A 22478-nucleotide genomic window follows, 5' to 3' on the forward strand; every position below is an offset into this window, starting at 1 on the left:
GGTTCGATTCCCATATGGGCCAGTGGGCTCTCAACCACAAGGTTGCCAGTTCAATTCTTCGAGTCCTGCAAGGTATGGTGGGCTGCGCCCCCTGCAACTAGCAATGGCAACTAGACCTGGAGCTGAGCTGCGCCCTCCACAACTAAGACTGAAAGGACAACAACTTGACTTGGAAAAAAGGCCTGGAAGTACACACTATTCCCCAATAAAGTCCTATTCCCCCTCCCCAATAAAAATCCTTAGATAAATAAATAAATAAATATTTTTTAAAAATTACATATTTAGAACTTATGTGCAGGAAAGCTTGTTAAAGCATTATTTAAAAAGCTTTTGCCATAAAGAGAGTGGGGAAGATATTTGCCACATATGTAGCCAACAAAGGACTGGTATTCAGAATTTATAAAGAATTCCTACAAATGATGAGAGAGAGAGAGAGAGAGAGAGAGAGAGAGAGAGAGAGAGAGAGAAATGAATAGACAAAAATGGGCAAAGAGTTTGAACAGACACTTCCAAAAAAGGGGGGAAAATGACTGATAAACATGTGACAAGATGCTGACAAGATAATCAACCTCACCTGACAGGGAAATGAGAACGAGAACTTGTATTCGAGACCCTTATTCACCACCAGTGTGGCAGAATTTACAAAGCCTGGCCTGTAGCAAATCCTGGGAGGGAAGGAGACTCGCCTCCCAGAAACCCCCTGAACTCACAGACATTGCTTGCTGGTGGGCGTGCACACGTTTCAGCTGCTTTGGAAGGCACATCTGTCAACCCGGCACTTCGACTCATGCACATTTGCATTGGCATAGGTTCCAGAATGTTCTCTGCAGCATTATTCTTAATAGCGCCAAGAGGAAGCACGCTAACTCAAATGTCCATTGACTAGATGAGGGATAAACCAGATACAATGTTTTGGTACGATGGACTAACAGCAATGAAAACGAATGAGGCAGAATTAGCTGGATGGTCTGTACAAACAAGGAGGTGGAATGAAAGACAACAGAACACACGTAGCCAGATTCTAGTCTTAAAAATGTAAAACCAGGCAAAAATCAACTATGTAGCCTAAGGATGTACGCTCTGGTGGCAGAGTCCCAAAATTCAGAACCCTCAATGCTGTGATCTTGGTCTCCAATATGAGGTATTAGGACTCCTTGGAGACATGGCTGATTCTGGGAGGGGCAGGGAAGATACAAGATAAGCCTGGAGCGTCTTGGGGAACCAAAAAGTAAGAAAGGGGCCGAATATCAAACCAGTGGGGACACATATGTCAAAGGAAGATTTTTCACTGCTTTGGTTCTGTGTAGGGTCAGGCAGCTTCTCACCATCGTTTGTTCTTTGCAGCGAAATCTCAGCCTGTTCCAAAGGCATCCTTAATCCCGTGGCCCTTCAGGACAATTACAGCTACATCATCGAGAAGTAAGCCAGAGATTTTCCTTCGCCCCTCCCTCCCATGACCACCCACCTTACAGACCCTCCCCAGCCTGTGGCCGGCTCTTGGAGCTGGGCCACCTGCTTATCTCAGCTACCAGAGTTGGCCAGATGCTGTCAGCCAAGGCAGGAGCAGGTGGCGGGCCAAGGTGACCCTCTATGCCCTGTGGCTGGTCCCACATGCCACCAGTGGGCATGGGGTGGAGCTTAGCCCTTCTTGGCACCAGGCACGGGGAGCCCCTCCCACACTGGTGTGTATCCTCCCCCTCCCGTGGGAAGACAAATGTGTGTTTTATACATGGCCCCTTGGATACAAGCCAAGAATCAGCCAGCTGTCCAGGGCCACAACCAAGGCCAAAATTGGAGCTGCTGGGCTTACTGACCAGTGAGGCTACAGTCAGACCCATGGGGGCATAAAGTGTATGAGTCAGGAGTTTCCAGGGAAAGAGAAGTGACAGGATGTGTGTGAGAGAGAGCCAGAGGGACAGAGAGAGAAAGGGAGAGAAAGAAAAATAGAAAGAGGGAGAGAAACAGAGACACAGAGAGAGGGAGAGAGAGAGAGAGAGAGAGAGAGAGAGAGGTCATACTTTTTTCTGTTAAGGCCTCCGACTGCACCTACATTAGGGAGGCACTCTGGTTTTACTCAAAGCTCACTGACTTAAATGCTAATCTCATCCCCCCAAAAACACCCTCACGGAAACATCCAGAATAATGTCTGACCATCCAGGTACCGTGGCTCAATCAAGTGGACTCAAAACTAACCATCACAAGGGGCCCCAGGGTCATTTTGACCATGGGTCTGGACTCCCCCCCTCAGATGCCCCTCCACGGGAAGCAGCCGAGGCTGGGAGGTGTGTGTTGTGAGCCCTTCCAGGCCGTCCGTTGGGGCCTCATGCCCTGCCCCCCTCCCTGCTCAGGGAAGCCTACGACCCCAATTTTCGGCGGCAAAGGGCTACCAAGGACCTGGTGGTGTACTACCCTTATGAGAAGCTGGGCTGTCCCCTCCTCGTCTACTACGACACCCCGTGGAAGCCTGTGGTGGAACTGTAAGCTCCCTGTGGGGCTGTTGGGGTGGCAGCCTGGTCCTGCTCTCTGCTCTCCAGCTCCCAGCCCTGCCCGTCAAGGCCCCCCCCTCAGATAATGCCCTCTCCACCCAGTCTCTCCACACCTCCGACCCTCCCCAGTCCCTACCAGCCCTTTGCCACGCTGTACCCTCCCCTGCGATACTCGTTCTTGCCTTTTCCCTACTTAGCTCTCAGCTCCCACTGTCTTAGCTCAGACAGCCATCAAAACATATCGTGGACTGGGGGACTGAGACAACAGACGTGCATGGTTTCATAGTCCTGGAGGCCTAAAGTCCAAGGTCAACGTGTCAGCAGGGCTGGTTTTCCCCAGGCTCCCTCCTTGGCCTGCTGACGGTCACCTTCTAGCTGTGTCCTCTGGCATCTCCTCTTCCTGTGGGATTGGGGCCCACCCTCATGACCTCATTCAACCTTAATTACCTCTTTAAAGAGCCTACCCTCAAATACAGTCGAAGTGGGGGTTAGGGCTCCAACATTGGAATTTGGGGGGACCCGTTTCAGTGTTGTTTCTACATTTTCATGGTTGGTTGATGTAGGTCCACTTCACATGGGCCCTTGGGGGCTGGAAGCATGGCCCCTGACCCCACTGTAGCCCCAGACCACTGGGGCTACCACTGGGCACTGCCTAGAACTTTCTGTAGTGGTGGAAATGTTCTGCCACTAACAGAATTATGGGACATTTCCATAATTCTGGCTTTTGCATTTTACTTAACGCGAATTCATTTAAATGAGCACATATAGGCCGGTGGCTCAGCTTAGCGCTTGGCATATCGTCTGACGAAATGGTTGTTGACTGACTGAGTGTGGCAGGAATCAGCTTATACCTGTAAACATGTATGTTACGTCTTAGTTCCACCTGGCCTCAATGCCATGCCCTGGTAAAATCACGGGCCAGGCACACAGCACTGAGGTTGGGTCCAATGGCCAACCCCCTCATTTGGAGCTGCCATGTGGGGGATGCATGCCGAGCTGGAGTGAGGAAAGAGGAGAGGGTCCCATCGGAGAAGGGGTGTAAGCTCCAACCTGGCAGGAGACAACAGAACATGAATCACAACAGTATGGATTTAGAACATCCCTAATTACCAGCCCTAAATGTACACCTTTTGCATGTTTGCAAATGTCATCAGAAAAATATTAGAGGGAAGGTGTGGAGGGTTAATTTGTTTATTAGTTTATTTGCTTATTCATTATGTCTGTGAGTGACATTATTCAGTTATAGGACATCACATCAGTTTTACCCAACCTCTGCTCTTTTGTCCCCTTCTCGGAGAGGCCGCCCCATAGAAAAACTCAAGGTCCAGTCCCGCACCCCTCCTCCTCTTCTCCCGCTCTGTCCCCGCCTGCCACTGCTGCATGTCCACGTATTGACCATCCGTGAAGTGTCAGCCTGGTGAGGACAGGAGGTCTCTGCTTTGCTCTGCTGCTCTTACCGCCCCAGAATGGTCTCCTAACACATCAGGGCTGCCGTGTCTCTGCCCAAAGCTACATCCTGTGTGTGTGTCATAGGTGGCGGGGAGGAAAGTTCCAGGAGGTTATCGAGGCGGAGTATGTCTTGCTGGAGGTGAACGGGCTGTTCACATACACGTACTCCCTGACAGCCCGCTCCGCGCTCTGCACTTCGCAGCCACAGAACTGGACCACTGTCATAGAGAACGCCAGTGACAATGGGCCCTTCACCTGGGACCGAGAGGTAACAACACTCTTCGATCATTTCCAAAACAGGTCACCAGTCAGACGGTGACGACAGTGTTTGTGTTTGCGGCTGTTTCAGTTTGTTTGGGCTGCTCTCACAGAATACCAGAGACTGGGAGCTTATAAACAACAGATTCTTATTTCTCACGGTCCTGGGGGCTGGAAGTCCCAGACCAAGGTGCTGGCAGATCTGATGTCTTGTGAGAACCGCTTCCTGGTTCATAGATGACTATCTTCTCACTGTCCTCACGTGGCAGAAGGGGAGCGGGGGCTCTCTGGGGTCCCTTATGGGCACATCTTCACAATCTAATCACCTCTCAAAGGCCCCACCTCCTAATACCATCCCTTTGGGTAACACAAATTTGGGGTGCGGGGGAGGGGGACATCAACATGCAGGCCACAGCAGGGTGTCAGGGGATAGGAGTACACTAGGACACCGCGGGCCAGGTGGCCGCATCTGGGAAGGTAAGACGTGTGAATCCTTTGGGAATGTCCCCCAAGGGAGATGGCCAAATGTTCGCAGCTGTGGGCTTTGCTGATAAAGGGCCAAATTCTAGAACCATCCAAATGCTCATTTCTAAGGGAAGGATTAAATTCACTGTCTGTTCTGCTTAGCGAGCGTTGCTATCATGAGCATTGGTTTGGACACCAATGCCAGTAAAAGGAAGAAATTGCGTTAGTCCTCTTGGGAGCCTCTGTGCACGTTAGTAATTTCCATCAACTGCCACTCAACTTCGAAGGCACGAACGCGGCGCAATGCCGCAACTCCGTCAGCAGGTGGCGCTCGCTCCCCGAACCTGAGCCCATTCGAGCTGCAGACTCTTGGCTGCTATTCTTTTTTCAGATTCCCTGCAATCGGGCGAGTTTGATCATCTATTTGGCTGATGACATTGGTTTTACTTGTTTTTAAGCCGAGGTGAAATTCACATAACATACACTTAACCGTTTTAAAGAGTACAACTCCCTTCTGCATCTCCTACATTCACAATGTCGCAGGAGTGCCAGGAAGGAGGAGGGAGGGATGAAGGCCCAGGGGTGTCCAAGGCCTCCTTCACAGTCATCACGAACGGGCCTATCCAGCGGGCACTGAGTCCTGACCCGCACCCAAAGATGTTTGGTGAGCGGGTGGGGCGGTGCTCGTGGTGGAGGGCATCTATGGGTGCTGGCACGGCCCTCCCCAGCCCCAGGGCTAGTGGGCATACCTCTGTCCCTTCCCCAGAACTACATGAGCTGCCATGACCCCAACAACGACGCTCCCTTGAAATGGCCAAATGTCCCATATCAGATCTTGGGAGGCCGAACGGCAAACAAGGTCACTTTCGAGCAAAGGAACGGAATCTATGTCTTCTTCATTTCTATTGTGGACCCGTACTACAGGTGAGCAGGGGCCTCTGTGGGGACAGCCCACTCTCCCAGGGCACATCGCACACGTGTGGGGGACCCACTTCCCTCCTGGCCTCAGCAGATCCTACATAAACCAGAATTCTCCCAACAGCCCAGAGCATCCCTGGAAAGAGAGATTTTAAGTCCTGGATGACATTGGTTCACTCGCTAAATAAATCCTAATTGGAACCCATGATGGGTGCTGCAGGAGCAGAAGTGACCAGCAGCCACATGCCTGCCCTCTGGTACCAGAGTCACCCTCTCATACCACGTCTGATTGATGCTGTGCAGGAGCCAACTTGGAAATATTCAGGGATCCTGCAAGCCAGTTAATCACGGCAGGAGTATTTACACCAGGGGAATTGACACACGCTACAAACCAGGCTCCCCTTGCTCCTGCCCTGAGAGCTGCTTTTTAAATATTTACCACCCACGCGCACTGAGAGGTTCTTAGGTCACGTCCAGTGTGCTGGTCTAGAATATCAGCGTCTCCCATTGGGAGGAGAAACATGGGGGAGCCATACTCTCCCCCATCATCTATCCCCTTCAGATGGGTACAAAGTCCACCGTCAAAGGCACATGGAGACCCTGCCTTCTCAGAGGTCCCAGACCCTGGACTACAGGGACTAGCTCTGGGATGGCCCTGGGTAGAAGGCACAGGAATGGGGACATCCAGAGAAGAGAGGGGACTGCCTGTGAGACTTGTCTGTCACCCCCTCTCCCTGTATGCTACTACCAGCAGAACCTCCAATGAGTTCTCCCATTTCCTTTGTCCCCTCTCCCCAGAGGCCCTTCCTGCCCATCCTGCTACACCTCCCGCTGGCTGCCCGCCTCATAGGTGCCTGTGGCTGTTGCCCTGCCCCCACTTTGTTTCCACGCTGTGATGGAGCCTAAACATGGAGGGGGGAACCCCTTGTCCCCACAGGAGGGGACCCTAGGAGTCCTGGGGAAAAAATATGACCGCTGCCAAAATACACAAAGTAGAAGGCACATTCAGAATGGATGAAAGTTGAAGTGGGTATAAATGGAACTCGGTATCCTGAGTCACGGGCCTGGGTCCCTGATCTCTGTTTTAACCTGTTTGCTGGGTGAATGTGAGGCCCCCAAAGGGGGTGCCCCATGGCCTCTCCCCTCCTGTCCCTTGCAGCTACTGTCTCCTACAGACCACGTTCAGCATCTATGTGTACGGGGCCTTCCCGCTGCCCCTCATCCCACCGGAGATCACCATTCTCCTGCTGACGGTTGCCATCCTGCTGTCCGTGTGGCTGGCCTACATCATCCCCCAGGTGCTACGCACAGAGCAGGGCCACAGGATCCAGGGCTTCTGGTCCAGCCTGTGCAGGAGGTACAGAGAGCGCTGTGCATGCTTCCGGCGCAGGAGCTGAGCGTGCACTGGAGGGGCCTGGAGTTTTTAAAATAAAGTGTATGTGAAACAAGCGGGTGGCCGTGTGCTTCAGTCGCGGGCTCGGCCTCCCTTGACGTGCTGGTGTCAGAGGGCCTCTGAATGACAGCACCCCCAGCGGCTGTAACAGAAAGCAGTGGCCGAAGCACTACTTAATAGGAGATGGTGACACAGACCAGCAGACAGTGGAGTGACAGGCAGTCCTTGGAAAAGGGTAAGACAGTGACGTGTGCTGTTAGAGAAGGTTAAGACCTGAGGAAAAGCGGGGGAGTCTGTAGAAGACACATTGGTGGGATCCCATCTCTGTGTTTATAAACCCTAACACATGTGCAAATGAACACATACATATGTGTTTGCTATGCACATGAATAAAAGTTTGGAAGCATATATTTTCCGTGCATACATGTTATTCATAAATGTGCATATAGATAATATGTATACATGTCTGTATACACATGTATACACATGTATACGCATGTGTGTATGCTATGTAGGCATGTGTGTATACATATATGCACATGGCTAATGGGCACACATGTACATGACGTGTATACATGTGTGTGTACCTGTGTGTAATGTGTACATACACATGTATATATAGTATGCACACACAAGTGCAGGCATATGTATACACACATATCTGTGTATGCATGTGTATGTGTATATATACACATGCACATGTTTATGCCTGTGATATAGATATATATATACATAGGTAAGTAATGTGTACATATGTGTACACATGTGCATGTGTATAGATCATGTGTGTATGAGAATACACATGCATGTATACATATGTATATAAAGTTTGCGTATCTACATGCATGCATGTGTATAGGTCGTATGTATACATATATACAATGAATATGGATATTCTTTCCGTCCATCCATCAGGAGGACTTCATTCTAAATCCAGGTGGCATGGAGGCAGCCATCTACCTCATCCTAAGTGAAAACTTGGGGGGGGTCCCACGACTTTCCTGATTACTCTTAGGTTAAAAAAATAAATACCCTGCCATCATTTAAAATTGTCCAGTGCAGTCTCAATCCAGTCCTTGAAACTTCTACCCCCAAGTACAGTGCGGTGACCAGTTTCCCCACCCGTCAGGGCTGAGCTGGCTGGGCCCCACCGACCCTCCAGCCTCTTAGGTTGTTATCTAACACTGGCTTCCTGACCTTCGTCTGCAATCATCTTCAAAAAAATGAGCTCATCCTCCTGGGTCCTCCCCCTCCTTTGCCAGGGCCTTCCCTTCATCAGGGACATTTGATTTTCACCTCAAAATACCCCAATGTTACTTCAGGGAGAGGGGCTGAGAGGGAAGCCTAGGGAAATGGGCTCCAGGCTTCTCCAGGCCATGCGCGGTTCAGAACAGAGATGTGTGGGGACAAATGTAAGCGATGCCTGGGATGGAGAGATCACTGCCTGGACAGCACACGCATCTCCACACCGCTTTGGAATAAGGGTTCAGGGAGATAAGCCACGTAGGCCAGTGGCACCATAGGCTTGTGGCTTGGTGCCGGGCACATGGGAGGCACCAGGTTTCAGCTCCCGACTCTGCCCTCCCCACGTCCAGCCACCTCCAACCCAGCCCAGGGCCTGGGGCAGGAGGGCTCCTTCCTCCCCTGCAGGAGGAGAGGCGGGGAGGCCTCCTTCCATCTCTTTTTGATTCCTGATTCCTTACATGTTACCTGGGAAACCAAGTTGCCCCTTCAGAGTCACCTTGAGCATTTCAGGGTAGGCCATAGCCGGCAGCTGCCCCCGGAGCCCTCCCTCCAGAAATGTCGAAGAGAGGCTGGACCAGACACGACCCCTGGAAAGAGGAGCTGTGTGGGCCTGAGGGGGAGGAGACAGGGCAGGAAGCAGCAGGTGTGAGCAATGATGGACACCCACACTGGGGACTGTCCTGTGCCTGCCACCTGAATGCAGAACTCCTGCGTGGGGCCCAACGGAGAGAACTGGTGCTCGGGGCCCAGCTGGATGCCCTCACTTGGTGCACTCTGCACACCCCCATCACAGGTGGGCCTGTTTCAGGTCACCTGTGTGCCAGGTGGGACCTGCCTCCCACCTCCCTGGCCAGCCCCCACCCTCAGGCCATCAGGTGCCTCCACCTCCATCCAGTACCTGCCCCCATGGCCCCCATGTCTGCCTGAATCCATGTGGTCTTGCCTATTCACCATGGCAACCCCTCCCTACTAAGCCTCCCCCACCCCCTCCACTAGGGGGCAGTGGCTGAGGCAGAGCCCAGGCCACAGGCCCCTCAAAGGCCTCCCCCTCCCTCAGCCAGTGGTGGTTTGGACTGGAGAAGTGGAGGTGGGGGCCACTCCCAGGGCCCACCCTGCTTGCTGTGTCTCTAGGAAAGTTCCTGCCGTCTCTGGGCAGCCTGACTTTCCTCACCAAATATTGAGGAAACCCTTCCAGTGCTGGAGTCTGGGTGGTCTCCCCACTTTCCAAAAGCGCCTTCCCTGCTGGCCGACTGATTTTCCAGAGCTAAGACACGTGGGATTTAGAATCCCATGAGTGGAGGGCTCCCAGCCTCAGACTGGTAGCCTGGCAGCCAGGAGGCACTGGGGTCCTGTGGGGCCTCCCCACATGGCCCTGGGCCCACTGGACAATGCGGTGAGTGTCCCCAGCCCACTGCCCCCCAATGCACCGAGTGGACAATGAGCTGAAGTCAAATCCGCTTTAATGGGGGGGTGGCTTCCAGGTCCTGCCTGGGTCCCGAAGGGGTGGCGCTGGCCAGGCCCAAGGCCTGCCTGCTCTTGCCTCCCTGCCTCCCCTTCTTGGTGGCTGAGGCACCAGCCTTTCTCTTTCTCTCAGGCTCAGCCGGAGGGGCTGTGGTGGTGGCGGCGGGGGGCCCTGGGCGGGGCGGCGGCTCCTCATCCAGCGCCTTGAAGTTGAAAAGGGAGTCCACGTGGGACACAGTGTCCAGGATCTCGGGCACGCTGTAGTCGAAGGACAGCAGCTCATCCGGCAGGCACAGCGAGCGGATGTCGCCCAAGGAGTCGTCCCCGCCGCCCCGGTTATTGGGTAGGGCCGGCCCGAGGGCCTTGTACAGGGACCCCTCAGGCTCGGCGACCCCTGGCAGGCAGTCGAACAACTTCATGGCATCTTCCAGCAGCACCTTCTCAGGCAACATGAAGGTCCTGGCTGCCTCGGGGTGTCTGGCCTCGCCCGCCCCCAGTGGGGCTGTCTCTGCCTCAGCCGCCTTGGGCTCCCCGGGGCCCGGCCCAGTGCCACTGCCCTGCAGCTCCTTGGCAGGGAAGGCCAGGGGCTCCCCGGGCCCGTGGAACTGGCTCAGGCGGCCCTTGAGGTGGCCATAGGTGACAGGGGGCAGCACAGCCTCAGCAGGCAATGTGATGTGCAGAGGGGGCAGCTTGTTCTCCTTGGGGGGCAGCAGTGGTGGCAGGGGCACCAGGCTTTCCTTGAGCAGGGGTGGGGGCAGCTCTATGAAGGCGGGGGCCCCCCCATCCCCCACGAAGCCCAGGGCCTCAGGCCCGGGCCCCTCGGGCGGGAAGTAGGGCATGAGGTACTGGGGGCCCCCAGGTGCTGGCTGGAAGTGGGGGTACGGTGGGGGCAGTGGGGGTGGCACCGAGGCCTTGAGGTAGTGCTGGGGCTCTAGGAGGTAGGTGCCTGTCAAGGCAGGGCTCCCTGCTGTCCCCCTACCACCTACTGCTGCCAGCTTATACAGGGACGACTGGCTGAAGTCGGTGGTAGCCCACTCAATGCGGTAAATGCGGGGGTCAAAGAAGCAGCCGCAGGGTGCCATCTGGAAACCTGTGGGCCGGGGAGGGGCAGCCCTGAGAAGGGCATGGCTAGGACCCGCCTGCCTGGGGAAGGCAACGTGGGACATGGTGATGGTGGGGACACAGCCAAACCATGGGAGCCCAGGGACACAGGCCTGGTTTTGGGGGACCTGTGTGGGAGACAAGAGCATGGGCCTTGTCTGGATGGGGGACACAGGCCCCTTTGGGTGAGAGACACAAGCCCTGCTTTTAGGGGACTGTTGAGGATGGGGTGGAGGCACGATGGCCCTGCCCACTCCAACCAACTCCCAGGTCCTCATCAAGGGTTGGGCAGAGGCTGGTACCTGCCGGAGGGGCTGGAAACACCTCTTTCTCTGGGTTTGGGGGGTGGTACAGGTTGGAGGAACCTGTGAACAAAGGCAGGTGGGTAGGTGGGGTCCTGAGGCTGGTGGGCAAAGCCCTGGTCCCCCACCCCATCAGGTGCCCCCAACCACTGCTCCCCGACTCATACCCACAGTGGGAAGAGGCTCCATGCAGGTGGGAGTGGGTTGGCTGCCCAGCCCCTCGGTGCCATCCAGGCCCCGTGGGCTGAAGCCTTCTTGGGAAACTGTAGGAGCGTAGAAGGGTTTGGGGTGCTGCATGGGGAGGTGGGGGGCCCAGCCCAGGCAGGCCAGGAGGGTGGCAGATGGGAGCACAGGCAGTCCACCTGGAGAACAGGCTCAGAGTCCCAGAGTTCTGTTTGCCTGGTTACTCCGGGTGGCAGATTCCAGCCTGTAGCCCACCCACTGGTCAGGGTTCCGGGGGTGGGGAGTGAGCAAAGACAGAATGGGAAACCAAGGCAGCCAAAGACAGATGTCACAAAGGGTGGGGTGGACCCTGGGCCTAATCTGCTGCTCTGAGGCCCCTTCCTCCAGGCAGCCTGCCCTGAACCACACCCACACAGGCTGAAGACCATGCCCCTCATGAGGCCTGGTGGCTTCTTTGTGGTCAAGGCCTATCTGGGTACCAGCAGCGGTCAGCATGGGGCTAGGACCTTGGAGGTGAATGAATCAGGAGGGAGGAAGGGAGCTGTCGGGGACAGGGTGTCCAGGGAAAGCTCCCAGGAGTAGGAAGGGGCAACCTCAGAATCACAGGCCTGGATTTTAAAAAGAATAAAATTTATTGTCTTCTCAAGCACTAGGGCCCCCCCCCCCCCGATACCCCTCCTACCCCCACAGCTACTTGTATGCATTGGCCTTGTGTTTTGGCAGGAAGACGAAATTGGGCGGCACGGGTCCCAGCAGCATCTCACTGTGAGGAGGGGGCGGGGGGCAGAGTCAGGCCTGAATCCCGGGCCACCCTGCCCAGAGCGCCCCCGCCCCCAGTGCCTCGGTTCCTGGTACCTGATGCGAATCCAGTCGGCAGCCTTCTGGCTGGCCATGAGCGTCTCCAGGTAGTCTCGGCCCAGGTAGTAGGGGGGCCGTTCGTTGATCCTCTGCGGCAGCCGTTCCAGCAGGCCCACTGGCACATACCTGTGGGCAGGTGGGGGACAGTGTTGGGCCAGGCTGGCCTGCCACTGACACCCCTACAGCAGACGCCCCGTACCTACCTGCACAGGAAGGAGAGCCATTCGAGGAGGAAGCGGCGGGTCTTCTCCACGCCCTGTGTGTCCGAGCCCCAGTGCTCCAGGCCGTAGTGGGTGAAGTCCCGCAGGATGTCCAGGCGCTCAGAGGACGAGATGTCCCAGTGTCGCTGCTCCTTGATCTCCGTGAACAGCCACGGCTTGAGCAGGGCGCCACTGTGGGGCGGGGGCAGTCAGTGGCCCCCAAACCCATAGTCCCAGACTCTCCAGCTGTGTTCGTACAACCTTTGAAGCCAGAGCTCCAACCCCCAACTCCAATCCCACAGCTGTAGAAATTTCCAGTCCTCCTGGCCCCTGCCATCTCCGTGTATCCCTTCCTGACAGAGCCACCCACTGGGGACAAATGGACCAGGGGGTGAGGCAGTTGGGCTGGGGGGTAGCACGACAAAAGTGACAAAGCTCAGACACACCTCACCCTCCCTGAACTGCAGGCTACACGCTCAGGGGCAGCTCCAGACAGTTCTCTGTAGCCCCCCAGGCACTGGGCACACTCACCGGGCAATCATGACCCCAGCGACACCAGTCTGCAGGGCACGGTTAGTGTCCTCATACGACAAGATGTCCCCATTTCCTGAAGGACAGAGATGGGGCCTCAGGGAGCTGCATGCAGGCAGCTTGGGGAGTTCTGCCAGCCCAGTGCTCCCCACGGGGGCAGGGAGGGGTGCCAGATGGGAGGTGGGCCCAGGTGTGCGTGGCCTTTGACGGCAGGGCTGGCAGGTAGGTCTGAGCTGAGTGGCAGGGGACCCACCAAATAGGGGCATGGGGCTGGCCGCCGTCACACACTGCTCGATGTACTGCCAGTCGGCCAGCTTGGTGTAGCGCTGCTCTCGAGAGCGACCGTGGAGCTGGAAATGTGGCCACATGGGGAAGGCAGGCAGGTCCGGGGAGGGGGAGCATCAGACAGAGAGAGAGAGAGAGCGAGACCCAGAGAAACCCAGGCTGAGACAGACAGAGACAGACAGAAAGAGAGACGAAAGGAGGCAGAGACGGAGAAAGAGCCAACATGGACAAGGAGGGGTAGACAGAGACCATTAGAATGGGTCGCCGAAGTGCCCCCGAAGTCCCAACACCCGCTGTGCCCCGAGACCCACCGTGACCAGGGCTGCCCCCCAGTCCCGAAGCTTGGGCAGCAGCTTGTGTGCCAGGTTCACACGTTCCTGGACACCTGTGCGGATCTTCACGGTCAGGGGCACGTCCAGCACCTGCAGGAGTGGTTGTGGTCAGCACGGCCCAAGGTCAGGCAGGGAAGGCGGGGACATTGTGGGGCGTACCTGGTTCATGCAGCGGACAATCTGCTGGAACTTGGCCGAGCGGTTCATGAGGGCACAGCCCCCACCCTGGGAGAGACAGGCAGCTGGAACGAGGAAATGTAGGACCCAGCCTGGGCCCGACACCCCTAGCTGCCCTTGCTGTATATGTGGGGAAACTGCGGCACGGAGAGCACGTAGGTCCGCAGTGACTCGGGCAGGAGCAAGTCCGGGTCCCAGGCTTCCACCCCACCCACACCCTGCCCACTCTGGGGTTCTGGAGCCAAGTGGCTGCTACCTTCTTGTACACGAGGTCGATGGGGCAGCCAACATTGATATCCACAAAATCCACCTCAACGGTGCGGTTCAGCAGCTCGGCACACTTGGTCATGGTGTCGGGGAAGGCGCCCTCCAGCTGTGGCAGGTGGCGGGGGGGGGGGGGTGAGGGCCAGTGCTGGCCGCCATGCCTGGCCCCATGCCAAGGCCATCAGCCCTTGGAAGTGCATCAGGCTGGTGCCCCGGCCCATGGCTGAGGCAAGAGGGCCTTGGAGGAGACTGAGCCAGCCCTGGGAGCCAAGAGAGAGGATCCCGAACCTTGCTCCGAATCTTGGCAGCCGAAAGCCCCTCCTCCCTCTTCCTCCCTCCCTCTAGGCGGCACCAACCTGGACACCAAAGATATCCTCACACGGGTGGCGTTTGAGCAGGGCCCACTCAGATGTCTGGCCCTGCAGCAGGTTGGTGCAGACGGCCATCTCCCCACACGTCACATCGGCCCCAAAGCGTTTACAGATCCGCCGGAAGGGCAGGTTCCCACACTAGGAACAGCGGGGACAGACACACTTGAGGGTGGGACAGGCAGGGACCCCAGGCACCCGCCCCAACCCCAAGACCAGCAGACACTGGGCACTGTTTGGGTGATCACACTGCCACCACCCAGCCCACCCCACGTGGGTCCTACCGTGGTGAGGGGCGCCAGGTACAGTTTGCCACCAATGTCAAGCTGGAGAGAAGGAACACGCAACAGTGAAGCTCTACCCTTCAATCTGACTTTCGGGGCCTCCCTTCTCACCACATTATAGAACATGTTTTGCCCTGCCCCACCAGCCTACCACCTTTTTACATCTGGGCCTCTGCACACGTCAACCAACCCTCTACGAGAAATGTTCTTTTCTCCATGGTCTCTATTAGAGAACTTCTAGTCAACTATCAAAACCCCAGTTCTAAAGCCCCCTCTTCCAGGAAGCCTTTCCCACTGCCTTCCTCCGCCCCAGTCCTGACTCTGCGACTGGGAGTGTGTCCAGCTCCTTCTGCCCCCCACACTACTAGTGTCAACAGGAAGCCTGTGACACGTACCCGCCTCTTCTCACAGGGCCGCAGCCTGACTATGTCCTCATCGGTCAGGGGCCCGCAGGTTTGCTCAGGGATGCTGGGAGGGGTGCCGGCGCTGGGCCCCCGGGGGGCCTGCTGGGCATCACAGTTGTCCTGTCTTGGCGTACCCTCAGCCCCCGTGACCTCGGGGACAGTGGCAGGCGGGGTGGAGCCTGGCTGGTGGCCCTTTCCTAGCTGGTGCAGGGCCTGCTCTGCACGCTCAAAGTGGATCTCGCGCTTTCGCAGCTGCTGCTGGAGGGCCTTGTCCAGACTGTTGCGGATAGGCAGGGCCGGGACCACCTCCTTTTGTACCAGATTCTGGCCCTCAGGCCCCAGATGGGCCCCGGCAAAGCGGCAGGTCACACCATATGGGCACCTGCCGTAAGTCTCAAATAGTACACAGCAGGGACCCAGGTCAGCTGGCTTGGTCTCCAGGTAGAGGCCCACATCATGCAAGAAGCGGCAGCGATCACCAAAAAAGCACTTAGCAGCTGATTCCTGCAAGGAAACAGGGACGCAATGAGGGAAGACAGGGAGAGGCTGGGGTGGTCAGGCTCTGAACCTCAGATCCCTCCCTTCCTGGTTGCGTGTCCGTGAGCAAGTCAGTAACCTCACTGTGCCTCAGTTTCTTCATCTGGAAGATCAGAATGATGATGATATTTATATCATAACATCATTAGGATTAAATGGGGGACAGAGAGGCTCAGACTGAAGACCTCTGGGACTTGCTTGTGACAGTGACACTCACCTGGACCAGGGAGGGGCAGAGCCTGTTCTTGTCATAGTGGTTAGGCTTCAGGTGGGGCCGGCCCTTGTTCTGGCCCCGGGCTCTCTTCTGAGCCTGAGGCTGCTCCGTGTACTCAGCTGCCTCCTCCGTCTGCCCGTCTCCATCCTCCAGGCGGATCCGCTTGGCCTCAGACCCAGCAGGGTCATGGCCACCAGGGTCTCCTGCCTTGGTTTTCCGGCTGGACTTTTCCTGCCCTCTGGCTTCCAGGAATTCGTGGAACTGCTCCTTGGTGGTAAGGTATCTGCCCGCAGAGAAGGGAGGGAAAGGTGGGCTTGTCTGAGCTCCACTGGGCTCAGACTCAGTGAACACTGGGAAAAAGGACTAAGAACACTTTTCTCTGCTTACATGCTTCTGCTGATATGGAACTCACTACTTACAACTGGCCAGGTGCCAGCCTGGGAGCACCTCAAGGCCACAGACAGGACATATTTTGTCCCTGCTGAACGTTGAGCCAAATTGCAGGTTATCGTATGAATACCTCTGGCCACATTAGGCTAAAAAGAACTACATGACCCAGCATGCCTTACAGTGAAGACCACAGCTGCCACATTTCCCAGCATGCCTTTCAGCCCTACAAGTCCCAGCCTGCATCGCGGTACTCGCTTCAGACACAAGTCTCAGCCTGTGTAACTGGCAGCTTGGAGTTCAACATGCACTATTCCCGCCATACACGGGGACTACAGACCCCAGCATGCACTATGCCCCTCGTCTTAAACCTCGCCCACGCTAGCATGCCCATATGCATGTGACAGCCCCCAACATGCGCTATCTCAGGTACCGCCGCTGAGAAATGGCCCAGATTGAAGAACATGGGAGATTCCCGTCCGTAGACTGCCCCATCTCCCGGCATGCACCGCTCGAGCCACGCCACGAGTTCCCCGTGCGGTTCTCCAACTGTCCCGGCGACTCACCGAGATTTAATGGGCGCCACTCCTCGTTCCAGCGTGCCGGCTCCTGAGTCGCCACCGCCACCATTCTCTCCTGAGGCCTCCGCTGCACCCTCCGCCATCGGCCACTCTCACTCCCGCTTGGGACTGTGGCGGGAAGGCCTTCCGGGTCGCGTGTGTGTCTTACCGGCTCGTACTAGGAAAATGCGCATGGCCAGGTCCCTCCAAGTGACGCCATTGTACGCGCGTCGACGTAACGGGGGCGGAGCCTGCGTGGGGGTGGGGAGTCGGGTTCCGTTTACTACTGATCCCTCTTCTGGGAAGCCGGAAATGTTCAATGATTATCCAGGCGTTTGCCAACTGTTTTCCCGCGGATCCCAATCGGCCCACAGAGATGTTTTGTTTTCCTGCTGGGTTTCTTTTTTCTAATTCCACTACATTTATGCGGTGCATTCATTCAACAAATAATTTGTTGAGCTCCTGTGTGGTAGACGCAGCCCTAGATGCCAGGGATGCAGCAATGTATAAAACAAACAATCCGTGCACGTAAGAGCTTGCATAGGAGAGCGGAAGGCAGGCAGTGAACATAATACCTAAGTAAATGGTACCGTATGTTGAATTGTAATGCAGCAAGGAAGGGGAAGTGGGAATGCCACTTGGTTGGTTGCAATTTGAGAGAATGGTCAGGGAAAGCTTCACTGAGAAAGTGACATTTGAGTATTTTTTAAAGAAGTGAGAGAGAAGCATACGAGGTGTTATCAAAGAATATGGTGGATGTTTAAAAAATTGTTACAGTAAAAGACACATTGCCATTAGCTCCTCAAAATATTCCCCCTCGCTTCAAACACGTCCCATCCTTCTTGCCACTTTCTTTTCTTTAATTTTTATTTGGGAATATTGGGGAACAGTATTTTTCCAGGACCCATCAGCTCCAACTCAAGTCATTGTTTTCAATCTAGTTGTGGAGGGCGCAGCTCACTGGCCCATGTGGGAATCGAACCAGCAACCCTGTTGTTCAGAGCTCACGCTCTAACCAACTGAGCCATCCGGCCACCCCATAATGTTTTTATTTGACAGAAATCGCCATACTAGAAGCAATGTGTGACATGGAGCCTTTGCAATGAGTGACACGGAGCCTTTCCGTTGATCACAAAATACAGTGAATGCTGCTGCCAAGTGCCATCCAAAGGAAAGGCAGGGAAGCAGCGAATCGAACCTTAGTAGCAGTGCGTGACAAGTTTCAACTTGTTAGCTGCAGTCAGTCAGGTGTGAGCTATGGTTGAGAGAAGGTGTGTTTTAAAGTGTGCCATAAATCATCCTCCATTATGTCAACGCTCCGTGTCCACATCACTTCTGGTATAAGGCAATTTCCGTCAAATAAAAACATTATGAGGCGACCCGGTTGGCTCAGTTGGTTAGAATGCAGTGCTCATAACACCCAGGTCGCCGGTTTGATTCCCACATGGGCCAGTGAGCTGTACCCTCCACAACTAGATTGAAAACGGTGACTGGACTTGCAGCTGAGCTGCACCCTCCACAACTAGATTGAAGGACAACTTCTTGACTTGAAGCTGATGGGTCCTGGAGAAACAATATTCCCCAATAAAAAACAAACAAACAAAAAAAACATTATGGTGTGTTCTCATTCACCTTACTCACTGGATCTGGCCCCGTGTGACTTCTGGCTCTTCCCCAAAGTCAAAATGATTCAGGACATCGAGGCAGCCACCATAGCATGACTAAAGACACTCAGGAAAGACTTCCAGAACTGCTTCAGAAAGTGGCAAGAAAGATGGGATAAGTGTGTTCAAAGTGAGGGGGATGGTAATGTGTCTTTTATTGTAATACCATTTTTTTTAATTTAAACATTCACTGTATTATTTGATCACACCTCATAGGGATAGTCATGCCATGCAGGGTGTCAGGCGGGGTCTCAGCTACCGCTCCCCACATGAACGCAGAACATGGTGAGGCCAAAAAGGAACACCCACGGAGCCATAGATAGGGGACTCATACCACTATAGTCTCGCTGGCAGCTGGGTTGGAGACACAGGAAGCAGGAGCCACACTGTTGCAACCCGCCATACTAACTGCAATCTGCGCTTGCCAGCCACCATCTTCTTGCTAGCCCCCATTTTCTGCTAGCGTAGCCACAGCAGTTATATTAGTGGCCAATGGCTCACTGGTTACAGCTGACGGCCAACTAGCCACAGCTGATGGCCATCCAATCACAGTTGATGGCCATTTACTACCTGAGCCAGCACCCTTTAACGTGAGGCCGAGAGCCTGGAAACTGCACTCCTGGCTCTGTCCCCACAGGGATATAGGGGGCAAAAGTGTTCCAGGTGGAGGGAACAGCCAGTGCAAAGATCATGACTGGCGTGTTGGAGAAACAGCGGGCTCTATGTGCCTGGAGCAGAGGGAGGGAGAAGGAGAGAGGGAGGAGGGGGCAGGAAGCGGATGGGGAGCAGGTCATACTGGGGCTTGTGGGCTGCCAGGAGGACTTGGGATTTTACCCTGAGGGAGGTGGGAGAGATATGAACCATGAATCTATTCACTATTTGTGACGGTCCCCACCATACCCTGCTGTGCCCCCCTTAAAACTGTTCCCGGACAAGGCCTCATGCAGCTCGGGGACATCAGGGCTCTGGACAGCCTGTCAGGTTTGAATCCCAGTCCTTCCACTTGACAGCTGGGAATATTGTTTCGCTTCTCTCTGCCTTGGTCTCCTCATCAGAAAAATGGGGCTGATAAAAATATCTCTTGTAGGTACGGCCGGTTAGCTCAGTGGGTTAGAGCACAGTGCTCTTAACAACAAGGTTGGCGGTTCGATCCCCACATGGGCCACTGTGAGCTGCACCCTCCACAATTAGATTGAACCAACTACTTGACTTGGAGCTGATGGGTCCTGGAAAAATACACTTAAAATAAATTAAAGTTTTAAAAAACATTTTTTCAAAAAATATATATATATCTCTTTTGGAAGGAAAGAATTTAATGAAAAACAATAAATGTTAACAACTAGTGTCGTTATTACTTTATTACTGTTATTTGCCGGACTTACATAAGCATAGTGCTGGATGGGAGCAACCAATCCCTTAGGTGTCCTTGCATATCACTGCTAAACTTGACAAAGCTTTCCCTGGGGAGGAACATGAGGTGAGGAGTGTGCTCCTTGTATAACAGATGGGGAAACTGAGGCCCAAGGAGGGAAAGGATTTGTCTGAGGCCACAATAGGATCAGAACTAGTTTTTCCAAGGCCTGGGAGAAAATGGAAGTGGGCGGGGTTGGGGTGGGAGGTGGAGAGCAGTTTACTTCCATGTCTCTGGCTTCGGCTGCCCTCTGTAGGATAATCTGGGAATAAAATGGTGGAATCCGGGAATCTAAAACTGGAAGGAACTGCTACAGTTCTTGTGAAACTTCTTGCCCAGCCCCCCTTAACCCACCTCCAGGGACAGGAGCTCACTTCTTCCCGAGATGCCCATCCCATTGCCCTCTGAGGTTGTCCTAGTAGTCTCCCCCTGTCATCCCACAGGCACCCCAACCAGTCTGGGGAGACAGTTGGACAGGTGGGGAAACAGGCCCACAGAGGGCCACCTCAGGAATATGGCCTCCTGTCTCTGGGCCTCAGCCTCCAAGGGGAGCTCTCCCAGGGCTCTGGGGTGCTGCCCTGTGCTCTGTGCTGTTTGTGTAAGGCAATCAGGAAGGCTTCCTGTAGGAGGGGGAGCTGTGGACTGGCCCTTGATAACTGTGCTATTAACATTAACGACTATATATATTTAAGATTTTATTGGGGAAGGGGAACAGGACTTTATTGGGGAACAGTGTGTACTTCCAGGACTTTCTTCCAAGTCAAGTTGTTGTCCTTTCAATCTTAGTTGTGGAGAGCACAGCTCAGCTCCAGGTCCAGTTGCCGTTGCTAGCTGCAGGGGGTGCAGCCCACCATCCCTTGCGGGAGTCAAGGAATCGAACTGGCAACCTTGTGGTTGAGAGCCCGTGTTCCAACCAACTGAGCCATCCAGGAGCCCAGTGGCAGCTCAGCTCAAGGTGCCGTGTTTGATCTTAGTTGCAGGGGGCGCTGCCCACCATCCCTTGAGGGAGTCGAGGAGTTGAACTGGCAACCTTGTGGTTGAGAGCCCACTGGCCCCTGTGGGAATCGAACCGGCAGCCTTCAGCGTTAGAAGCATGGAGCTCCAACCGCCTGAGCCACCTGGCCCTATTAATGACAATATTAATTGCTTATTATGTATTATATTTTAACAGTATAATATTAATTTTTACCAGTAGTTGAGCCATTATGGAGTGCTTACTGTGTACCAGTGAGCCTTTTTCAGGCATTAACTCACTTATTCTCTCTCTGACCTTGCATGAGGGAACAGGCATTCATCACACCTGCACCTGAATCCACAGGCTGCAGGGATCCCTTGTCCAGGGACTGCCACACCATCCTGAACAGAGAGCAGGCTCTCAGTCTCTCCTCCTGACTATTCCCCCCCCCCCCCCCCGCAGCCTGTCAGTCTGCACGTCCTGCCTACTTTCCCTCCAGTCTCTCCAGGCAGTCCCCTCTCTCGTCATCCTGCCTTCCAGGACTCCTCCCATTCTGCCCCCAACACCCCGCCTCACACAGCTCCTTCTAAAACACAGATCTGACCATGGCCCTCCCCTGCTCCCATGGCTCCCTACTGCCCCAGCCCTGGACCATGGTCCCCAAGTTCCTGTATGACCCAGCCCCTGCTGTCTTCCCCAGCTTCACCCCTCATCACTCCCTAACTCCCTAAACTCAAACACCAAATTCATTCCAGACTTCCTATGAGACAGTCTGATCTCCTAGCCTTTGCATATGCTGTTCCCTCTTCCAGAAAGTTTATTCCCTATTCCCAGTCACCTTGCTCATTCCACTCACACTTTGGTTCTCACCTCCTCTTCCTCTGGAAGCCTCTCTGAGGGCCCCTTGCTGGGGATGGGTGCAGTGCCCCCTACAGGCTCTGCAGCTGCCTGAGTGTCCCCAGTCACCACCCTGATCATTCTGAAGCGACCTAGCCACACACCTGGCTTCCCCACTAAACTGTGAACCCAGGGAGGTGGGAGTTGGGTCTGCCTTGGTCACTCTGTGTCCTCGGCACCCAACACAGGGCCTGGCACACAGTGGGTGCTCAACGAACATTTCCTGAGTGAATACATCTTATCATGGCTGGGGAAACTGAGGCACAGAGGGGGCACTGTTCTAGGGGTTCCACCTTCATTGAGGCTGTGGTAGGGACCTGAAGCCTTCCCGGGGTCACACTGGAGAGTGTGGGGACATTGAGGAAGGTGTCCTACCGCCCTGAACCAGGCCTGAATCATTCTCCAAAGCAGGAAGGTAGCAGGTGGCACTGGGGCCCCTGAGCAGATGGGATGACTGAGGCACCCAAGTGGGGGTGGGGCAGGGCCTGGGGAAGGCGCAGCTGGCGCTCTGCTTTGTCACTAGTTCTTTCTCCACCTGTCTCTTTTATTCTTCCTGTTTCTGTACCAGAATGTGTGTGGGGGGGTACTCTTTCTGTATTTTGTTCTCTGTGTGTTCTGCTGTCTCTTTCATACCGTTTCCCTGAAAATAAGACCTAGCCGGACAATCAGCTCTAATGCGTCTTTTGGAGCAAAAATTAATATAAGACCCGGTCTTATTTTAATATAAGACCTGGTATAATATAATATAATATAATATAATATAATATAATATAATATAATATAATATAATATAATACCAGGTCTTATATTAATTTTTGCTCCAAAAGACGCATTAGAGCTGATTGTCCGGCTGGGTCTTATTTCCGGGGAAACGCGGTGTGTGTCTCTA

General features: G+C 54.6%; 3 protein-coding genes across 4 annotated transcripts in view; 1 reads left to right on the forward strand and 2 right to left on the reverse strand.

The window, feature by feature from the left end:
* Positions 1–6973, forward strand: part of CATSPERD (cation channel sperm associated auxiliary subunit delta) — a 43074-nt gene extending 36101 nt beyond the window's left edge. Inside the window, exons 18-22 of the mRNA XM_019710749.2 lie at positions 1345–1419; positions 2349–2477; positions 4020–4203; positions 5425–5582; positions 6736–6973. Coding sequence (XP_019566308.2) covers positions 1345–1419; positions 2349–2477; positions 4020–4203; positions 5425–5582; positions 6736–6973 — 784 coding nt within the window. The remainder of the gene's footprint in view (positions 1–1344; positions 1420–2348; positions 2478–4019; positions 4204–5424; positions 5583–6735) is intronic.
* A 2684-nt stretch (positions 6974–9657) lies between these two features.
* PRR22 (proline rich 22) lies at positions 9658–11915 on the reverse strand. The gene is made up of 3 exons (XM_019710752.2): positions 11246–11915; positions 11079–11141; positions 9658–10765 (listed from the first exon to the last, which is right to left on the reverse strand). The coding sequence occupies exons 1-3, from the start codon at positions 11373–11375 to the stop codon at positions 9663–9665; spliced, it is 1296 nt and encodes a 431-aa protein (XP_019566311.2). The 5' UTR covers positions 11376–11915; the 3' UTR covers positions 9658–9662.
* A 28-nt stretch (positions 11916–11943) lies between these two features.
* On the reverse strand, positions 11944–16888 carry DUS3L (dihydrouridine synthase 3 like). Of its 2 annotated transcripts, XM_019710825.2 has the most exons (13): positions 16669–16888; positions 15719–15998; positions 14956–15468; positions 14561–14602; positions 14265–14417; positions 13901–14017; positions 13627–13692; positions 13447–13557; positions 13104–13200; positions 12851–12926; positions 12323–12511; positions 12117–12245; positions 11944–12024 (listed from the first exon to the last, which is right to left on the reverse strand). In XM_019710825.2, exons 1-13 carry the CDS (start codon positions 16764–16766, stop codon positions 11952–11954), a joined length of 1944 nt encoding a protein of 647 aa, XP_019566384.2. In that variant the 5' UTR covers positions 16767–16888; the 3' UTR covers positions 11944–11951. The 2 variants fall into 2 exon arrangements, 1 of the variants encoding a protein (XP_019566384.2); XR_012498032.1 differs by lacking the exons at positions 11944–12024; positions 12117–12245 and having other exon boundaries at positions 12372–12511; positions 13104–13294.
* Between the last annotated feature and the right edge of the window lie 5590 nt (positions 16889–22478).

This window comes from Rhinolophus sinicus, linkage group LG07 (genome assembly GCF_036562045.2).
Source record: "Rhinolophus sinicus isolate RSC01 linkage group LG07, ASM3656204v1, whole genome shotgun sequence".
In the NCBI taxonomy this organism is placed as follows: Eukaryota; Metazoa; Chordata; class Mammalia; order Chiroptera; family Rhinolophidae; genus Rhinolophus; species Rhinolophus sinicus.